Below are 8,938 nucleotides of genomic sequence, written 5' to 3' on the forward strand. Positions count from 1 at the left end.
TTTATGGAAAAAGTTGATATTAAACCCAATGTATTATAAAGAACCACCCTCCCTCCTACAGAGGGAAGGGAGAGTCTTTGAACCTAACATGACAAACGCATCTTTTCCCAAAATACACCCCTGCCATTTCTACTCTAACTGTGAGCTTTTCAGGACAAGGGTGTGAATTCAGTGGCTGAATTCATAACAGCCCTCCAACCCTGGCTTGGACTACTGGTGTTATTAGTAGGGTCAGTTATCCGAGTAAAACAATGGGCAGCTCACTTGAAACATGGAATAAAGCATAGTTTTCCCCAAAGTCTCCCCAGAATTCCTGAAAAGTGCTATGAACTTTCTGGGGGTATGCCAAGAGAGAAGAGCTATTTTCCCTGGGACCCTGCTTCCCTCTGTGCTGCCACAGGACAGAGAAGGAAGATCCACCCAAGGACAGTCCAACCACACTGCTAATGGGGAACTTCTTTCACCTTCCTCTTTCCTGTTTCATTTGGCCTCAGCAACTCTCCAAATCCTGAATACCTGTCAGAGTGACCACAGCATGGACCTGGAGAAGAAAGCCCTTTCTTTCCCACCACCAGGATAATCATGGCTTGAGGTCATCCCCACACTTCTCTAAAATTCTCCACTCACTCTGTCTCCCTTTCCAGGCCCAAGTGCATCCTCCAGCACCAAAGGGCTCCCCATGTGACTCCCCAAACCCTTCCCATCTCCTGATATTCCAGCTCCATCCGCCTCTCCTTCTGCCAAGCCAACCCTTCTCTGGCTGCCACCCTCACACTCCAAGTTCTGTTCCTCTGTCCTCCTACTGTCCAAGCAGCCCAATTTCTGCATTTATGATACATTTATCTCTCTCCCCAGAGACCATTCCCCTGGTTTCTCATTTATTGTCATTTTAGTTTTCTCAGTAGTAGAGGCTTCTCAACTCAGCTCCAGTGCAGTTTGCATCGCAGGGTCCAGCTCCTCAATGGTTTCCTAACAGCTGAGGTCCATAGCAGTTCTGCATCTGTCCCTTTCTCTGCTGTTCAAGATTCTCTCTTCTGGCAGACATCTCCTGCCTCTCTTCTCAAGGGAAATCCAGCTTCCTAAGGTGGGGGAATCCCTAAGCTTGCTTGCAGTCTGGGACCTCAGCACATTCAATTAACATGCAGATGTGATACACCCATGGCAAGTCACTTACAAACCCATCCGAGCATCATCACATGCAAAAACTCACTTTGCACACACCACAGGCTGTAACTTCAACCACACGCTTGGGTTTGCACAGGCACTGGTGCATACGTAATTTAGGAGGGGTGAAAAATAACTACTGTTTGAGCTTCTCTCTGGGGTTAGGTGTCTAAAAAGAGATGTCCTGTCAACCGTTTGGAAGAACCCAGACTACATCTAAAAAACCACCTGAAGAAAAGGGAAAGGGATTTCCAAAACCATCATCAGGGTAGAATTATACATCTTTAAATTAGCATGTGATTGAAGCCCAAGCCAATACCCTGACCTCAAATTCCCCTTTGTAACTGTCAATTCTCACATTCATATAAGATTTCTCTCTTTAAATGCATTTTCTCTTGATGGTGCATCAAGGACCGTGCATCAGCTCTGGAATATAAAGTATGCTAAAGTTGCTGGTTTAGGTTTAGTTTGTTGTGGTTTGGTTTTTTTTTTAATTTTGCAAGGCATTATTCCCTTGGAGTGTCACGCCGGTGCTGATGCTCTGTTCTAGTAAGAAAACACACCAAATCACAGGCACACAATTCACCTCTAAGTGATGCCAGAAATGTCAGAAAAGGGTCAGTGTGTATTCCTACTGCCTAAGCTGTCCTCTGGGACAATTACCATCTCCCACCAGTTTCTCTGGGTGGACAGCTCTCCTCTCTAACTGCTCAGGTGTGCTGGGAAGCAAAGTAGAGGCTTTGCCCCTTCCCTTCATGGACTGGAAAGAAAAGGCATTGTCCTAAAGTGTACCCTTCCCCCCTCTGTACTGCCCTGTTCAAAACCAGACATTTCCACAGAACTCTGGCAAGGTAATGCATCTCCTTGCTCAGCATATTAGGCAATCCCAAAATTTCAGAGCTTCCGAAATCCTTTTTACCTCCAAGATATCTTTTAAACACTGGCACAGACTGAAAAGAAGGCTTTCTACTGAAATTTGTATGCCCTGAGCAAGACCTCGCTCTGAGTCAAGTTGAGAGCAGTGCAAGTGCAGATTACAGACCTATCCAGGACTTAGACTAGCAGGTCCAAGATGAGGATCCACTTGGCTATGTCACTCAATCTGAGGAAAGACTATTTTGTTAGGTTCCTCCTTATGCTTCTTATAGAAATGTGGGGAATTGGGTGTCACCAGCTGAGCATCAGTTCACTCCTGCTGATCTGTTCAGGGGCACTGAATGTGCACACAGTGCAGAAATTAACAAGACTACTCAGAATTCAACCACCCCTTGACTGCACTTGCCCAGAAGAATTAAGGGGTAATTCATAAGGTAGCATGGAAAGAGCACTCCTGTAAAGCCGATGTGAACAGCGACCAGGTGACATCTCCAGAAACAATATCAAAGCCATAGTGGGAATTACCTGCTAAAAACTGCTGAGTATCAAAGAGCTTGCATGTTTGGTCCCGCTCCAGCTTGTTGGGTCGGTCACTGCAGAGTGCCAGAGGCCCGTCCCAGTAGATCCTGCTTTGGCAAAGTCTCTTAGCGTAGAGGCCATCAGGTGCCATCCACAGTATTACTCCTCGTTCCAGGTGGTTCAGTAGTTTTTCTATGTTCTTCCTCTGGCCATTATCCTCTGGGTAAGGGAAGATAACTTGGTCCAGGCTGCTGACCTCATAACTTTGGCCATGGGATATCCTACAACCTTCAGGACTAGAAGTTGTCACCTCCTTTACCAGTATTTCACGGTAATATAAGCAGATGTGGAGTCGGCAGTCTACAAGGAGAAACAAACAAACAAACAAACAAACAAGAATTACTGAGGTACATTAGGATGGATGTTTTATGCTTCAGATCTGTACTAAGGCCAAGAGACAAGTTTGCATGAGATTCCTAAGCCTGGTGGTCAGCACCACCCAGAAGTTCACATTAACAAAAAAAAATATAAAGAATATGAATACTGAAACTTGTTGTGCATGCTAGCATTAATGCTCTCTCATTGTATTAAAAGGGCTACTGACGTGTGGGAATTTGGTAGGAACTAAGATCCCACAAACTTCACATTTCCATTTAAAAGGAAAAATCTGCACACAAAAAGTTGATGTTTGTCACATTTTCCAAGTTCACAATTAAACCCACCGGCTCAGTACACTTCCTCAGATTTAATAAGGAAGTAGCTATATTTCCTCCCAGATTTTGCATAAAAGAGGCTTCTGCACAGGGGACCTGCAAACTTGCACTCAGCTGCCTGAAGAGACTGCTGGCTCCAGCTCCAACAGGGCTGTACCCAAAATCCTCAGCCTTACTTTCAAATGGCCATTTGGTCAACTTGGCTGACTCCTAAGAATTCACATAGCACTGAATATATATAAATATATATACATGTGTGTGTGTACAATGTATTTTATATATACACACAAACACACACATATATACATACATTCAGGTGAACAATCCTGCTCAAGAAACCTGCCAAGCGCCACATTACAGGTTTATCCATTATTCCCACACCTTTTCCCCACAGTTATTATCCCAGTTCCCCAGCATCTGGACATCTGCAAATCTGGCTGAAATTACTTCCCTTTTATTTCCTGAATATCTTTTTTTTCCACCTGCAATAATGAAGCAGAACGAAGCCAGATGGCAACAGCAGGAGCACAACCAAGCACCCATTTTTGTAACACCAATTTTTGTGGGGGCTCCTCTCAGATGAAAAACTGAGCCTTAAGTCACTGACCCCCCAAAATTTCCAAACGCCCCTGGGAAGGCCTGATTTGGTGTCTCACCAAAGCAACCCAGCATTAATACTGTGAGCCAGTGAAGCGCTTCCATTAATTTTAACAACCTCCACCCCTTGGAGCTGGGGCTAGAGGTGCTTAAGTACCCTGGAAAACAGAGGCTTAACACCATACACCAAATTCATTGATTAAAGCAGTTTCTTTTTTTTTTTTTCCTTCTTTTTTCCTTTCATCAGAAAGGAGAGATGGCTCCTAGACAAGTCAAGCTGAAAGTCTCTTGTCAAGTTCCCCAGGAAGCCTGGGGGTTACAGACCTTACCTGACAGGGCGAGGGCTTCACCAGACCTTATGCTTGGCTCAATCGGGATGCCAGGAGTCTGGGACTCAGGAGGAGCACAAGCATAAAAGGTTCCTGTCACCTGACAACCTGTTTTCACAAACAAAAGTCAGTGATAGTGGCCTAAATCCTGAAAGAAAAGCTAGGGCAGAGATCACAGCAATGCAAAAGTGAGTTTTTCTGGGCCCCAACAGGAACTCTCTCTCCTTCCCCTTCTTCTGAAAAAGGTCCTATTTCCCAATTTTTCCAGGTATGCCAACTCTACCAATCACTCCAGATGTTACTTGGACTGTGTTTGTATTTGGATCTGCATGAAATATTCCCTTAGCATTTCAATATTACCCCTAGTCCTTTTCCTTACCTAACATGTTATTCTATTAGAGAAATAATTTATATTGTTAACTAGACTACAGTGCTCTTAAAAGTCACCTGCATAAAACAATCCATTTTGTATAAGGAATTTTACTAGGGATGGGTATAACAATAAAGCTGGGATTAACACTGTTTAAATGTAGGTAAAGAAAAACGTGCAGCAGAAGATTATTGGGGCTTTATTACCAGGACTCCCATTAGATGTTCCAATAGATGCCTTTCTGTAAGTGCATTATAACATGGGCAAGTGATGTTTTTCCTTGTTTCATTATGTCAATAAAAGTCTCTGGAGGATGATGCAAGTGAATTGCAGACAAGCGCCCGCTACCTTTCCCAGTGGCAGAACCCAGCACAATCAGGAGCTGAAGTGATGTGGATAAGAAACACCCACATCTCCTAACGTGTTTTAGAGCCCAATGAGAAACCCAATACCAGCCACTACCAACTGCCTCCAAATTCAGCAAAGCGTCCAAACATGTTTAACCGCTGCAGAGGATGTACTTCAGGGCAGAGTTCGTTCTGCTTGATACACTGATTTCTTTATTAGCAAATAGCTCAACTAAAAGCAAAGGATTCTGCCTAATAATTCCAATATACTGCCAGTAAAAGTTGCAGTGCACTGACAATTTACTTTTTAACAGATCTAAAATTTTCTCTGCACCAAAACCTCTAGAGAGCTGTCCTCTGAAAATGTAGCACCTACTCTAAGAAGTCCTTTTTTGCTTTCCATCCTTTCCTGCCCTTCTGAACCAGTTGCTTCTCCTCACAAAGCAAATGCCTGCATTCTCAGGTGAGTTATCTTAGAGGGGTCTACAGCACATGGCTCCTTTTCTGTTATGTTTTATTCCCTGCAGGCTTCAGCATTGCCAATTTTCACAATTCAGGCTTTTTCCTAAGGATGCAGAGCTTGAAAAGCCATGATTATGTTAGGCTCTGGTACTGTGAGATCTTCAGGGAAGGGAACACTCCTTTATTCTGCTTCTACTGTGCCAGCCCCAAGAGAGTCTCAATCTATGACAAGTTGTCCCACTGCTGCAGCACTAAAATAAAGTAATAATTCCAGCTTTCTTCTCAGTAGAATAATGCCAGTCTAACCAACAAGGCTGGAGGGAAAACCTCAGTGACATGTGCCTCAAAAAGTCCGAAATCAGAAAGAAAAGCAAAAGAACATATGTTCCCATTTGGGTTCTTTTGTGGGAGTTGGTTGCCTTCTTTATTGCTCAAGGCTTTTAAGACAGCTGAGGACTTGGGGGGCTGATTTCTAGCAATTCAGAGGACTGTGTAGCCCACACATTACACATATGATGGCAGGAAATGCAAGAGCCCAGACAAAGGCTCTTGCCACGGACCTGTGCCTCTCTTAAGGGAACCCAGCACTCCTCTCTGTCCGCTTCTGTGAATTCCAATCAAAGCCACAAGGAATAAACCTGAAAACTGACGTTCCTCTAGGTGACTGACCTCAGCAAGCAATCCTAAACAGGAGTGTCTTACCATTTTCACAGCCGGGCCCTTGCCAGTGATGACTGCGAGCTGGGAAAGGGACGCTAGCGCACTGGTAGGGAATGTCAGGATGCGGCTGCTCCGGGGCAAACTCCCTCCAGTTCCGTTCATGGGGTACCATGTAGTTCGGTACCTATTCAATTTAACGAGATATTTTTTTTAGTAGGCAGCTGTCAAAACTAATGCTGTGCTTTGCATCAGCTTTCATATCTAAGCTCCTTGATTTTCTCTGCCAAAGCTCATGGAGGTCTAAGCTTTGCCCAGGCTACACGAATGGCATTTCGCCACCGCCACCAATGAGGCTTTCAAATGAGTTTCCCACCGCTGGTGTAAATAATAAGCGGAGTGGAATAACAAAAGGCAGTCAAAGCACTGCTGGTAAATGTCTGCTTGAAAGAGCAAGGCTTCATTGGGTGCTTACATTCTGGCATCAACAGAATGGCAGTGCACTAGTATCTATCCTCCAACAGAAAAGAGCCATTACTCCAGGATAAACAACACCAAGGGAAATCAATTGCCCTGTGGCCTCATCTGACATTAAAAAAGTTGCTTCTCAATTTCTCAGTTTCCATAATAAAGTTTCTTCACAGAGAGAACTAGAGATCCCCACCAGCAAGGACAGACATAGCACATAGCACAGAAATTACATTGCTCAATGCAGAAGCAACAAGCAAAACACTTAACTAATGCCATACCTGGGATGGTAGTGCAGTGTAAGGAGACGTTATTGGAAAGGGATGGTTCATCATTAATGGCTGCTCCTCCATACTGATCTGCTTTGCACCTATGTTCACCAGAGGGATGAAAATAATTTATGTCAACCACATCTGAAGAAACCTGAAATCAGCACATTGAAGACAAATCCACACAACCTGCCATTGAACAAACAAAGGACCAAAATGCCTTTGGGACCAGCTTCCCAGTGCCCTCTTGCAGGTAGTCTGTCCCACTGGGTTCCCCACGGAACAGTGCTGCCCAGCCATACCTATTGCACAATGATGCCAAGCCTTTGCATCCTACAAGCCCTGCCTGGCACCAAGGACTTCCTGGAGAGCAGACAGTGTCCCTGCATCTGCCCTGGAGGCTGCAGGCTGGGCATCCCTCTCTCCCAGCTCTTCTCCCTGCGCTAGTTACTGATTGTCTGCCTCAAAACACTCTTCCCTGTATTCAGAACCTAGATCCTACACGCAATTTTTTTTTTTTTTGCCTGTCCCTTGAGCTGCCTGCTTGGCTCTCATTACACAGAACGGGCAGGGAGGCTCCAGCTAAAAGAGCAATTCCTCCAGTGATGTCCAGGGTGCCTGTCTGCATCTTCTTGCAAGAGCTCCTTTTCAGTGCTCTGACTTAAATGCCAGCAGTCCTCCCGTAGATGCAGGCTCTAAAGTCACCAGAACAAGCTGCACTTGAGCCCTCATTTTGGCTCCTTAAAAGACTTAAAAAGACTGCAGGGCCATTCCAGAAAAGCACACTTCAGTCCTCATATGCTTGCAATGAGACATATTCACACTCTGTTACACAGGGAATTTGAGATGCTTTACCTTTTTTAGCTCCTTCTGGCACTATTCTGTACACTTTATAGGGATCTGAGATGTCCAGCTGGCTTCTCTCCACCAATTCTTCAAAGTCATTGCTCTTGTTCAAAGCACACCTTAATCTTGTCTTCCAGGTAGGGGGATCTGGTTTATCAATGCCCTCTCTGAACTTTCCTTTAAAAAGAGCCCAAGCCTGGAAACATTTCAGATAATCAAAAGAGCAAGAAAAAAAAAAAAGAAAGAAAGAAAGAAAAAAAAAAGAAAAGAAAAAAAAGAAAATCAACTACAAAGTACAATGCTTGAAACAGCCTATATGTGTGTGCTTATATGTGCGTGAATTTACTCCCTATAGGTTTAGGCTAAAAAAACCCCAGCATGGTAAGGTAGGAAAAACAATTTAGCAGGCGCAAGAAAGGGGAGAAAACAATCCAAGATGAATGTGGAACAAGATGTGCTGCAGTCTCACCAGCACTTAACTCCACACAGAGAAGTGCAAAAGGGGGGTCTGTCCCACAAATACAGGGTACACCAGGGCACAGCCAGGGCCACCAGCCAGGCAGCTGGCAGCAGCAGCCAATCAGCAGAACCAGCCTACAGAAGCGGGTGGCAAGGACAGGATGGTGAGGGGCATCGCAGAGCCTCCAGGCATCCCTCTTGCCCTGCCTAAGTTCCACAGTCCCAACCCCAGGCTGAGCCTTACCTTAAAGAGGGCAGCATCCTCCTCACGGTTGTAGTCCTGCTTGCCAGCATGCTTCCAGGGGATGCGGAAGATGCTCTTCTCATCGTTTTCCCACACCAGCCCGGGGTACTTGCCACTGTCTATCTGGTCGATCAGCCACTGGCGGAGTTTCCCATTGCCACAGCTCACTGAGTTCATCCCGCACTCGCCCGGCTCCACGTTCATGCCACTTGTGTCAGAGGTTGGGTGAGAGTTTTTGGGGTGCCCCACCAAGATGTCCAAGCACTGGCTCTCTAGGGGGCTGTGAAGAGGGAAGAAATGGGCAGGATGGGAGAGAGGAAATCCCACAGGTCAAGTGCTGTGCAAAGTCCTCACCAGCAGTCCCCAGTCCCTGATGCCACACATACCACACCAAACAGCAGCTACAGCATGCAGGGGGGCACTGAGACATGCAGGGGGGCCCTGGGGGGCCAGGGAAACATGGTACAGAGCCTCAGGAAACTGGGTACAGCCCCCCACAGCTCTCCCCAGGCACTGCTCCCACCGCAGACTTTGACAGACTTCCCCCTGTCCCGACATTGTTTTGCATGAATATACATCAGTTTGAAATTTTCATTGCAAGTGACTTAAGGCACAAAC

The 8,938-nt window shown here is 45.6% G+C and overlaps 1 protein-coding gene across 2 annotated transcripts in view; it reads right to left on the reverse strand.

The window, feature by feature from the left end:
- IRF4 (interferon regulatory factor 4) overlaps positions 1-8,573 on the reverse strand; it is a 40,893-nt gene extending 32,320 nt beyond the window's left edge. For both annotated transcript variants that reach the window (XM_032689483.1, XM_032689489.1), the window contains exons 1-6: positions 8,321-8,573; positions 7,627-7,813; positions 6,784-6,872; positions 6,080-6,221; positions 4,199-4,306; positions 2,566-2,919 (exon numbers count right to left, since the gene is read on the reverse strand). In XM_032689483.1, the coding sequence (XP_032545374.1) occupies positions 2,566-2,919; positions 4,199-4,306; positions 6,080-6,221; positions 6,784-6,872; positions 7,627-7,813; positions 8,321-8,524 (1,084 nt within the window). In that variant the 5' untranslated portion in view covers positions 8,525-8,573. The remainder of the gene's footprint in view (positions 1-2,565; positions 2,920-4,198; positions 4,307-6,079; positions 6,222-6,783; positions 6,873-7,626; positions 7,814-8,320) is intronic.
- Between the last annotated feature and the right edge of the window lie 365 nt (positions 8,574-8,938).

Source organism: Chiroxiphia lanceolata, chromosome 1, assembly GCF_009829145.1.
Source record: "Chiroxiphia lanceolata isolate bChiLan1 chromosome 1, bChiLan1.pri, whole genome shotgun sequence".
NCBI lineage: Eukaryota > Metazoa > Chordata > Aves > Passeriformes > Pipridae > Chiroxiphia > Chiroxiphia lanceolata.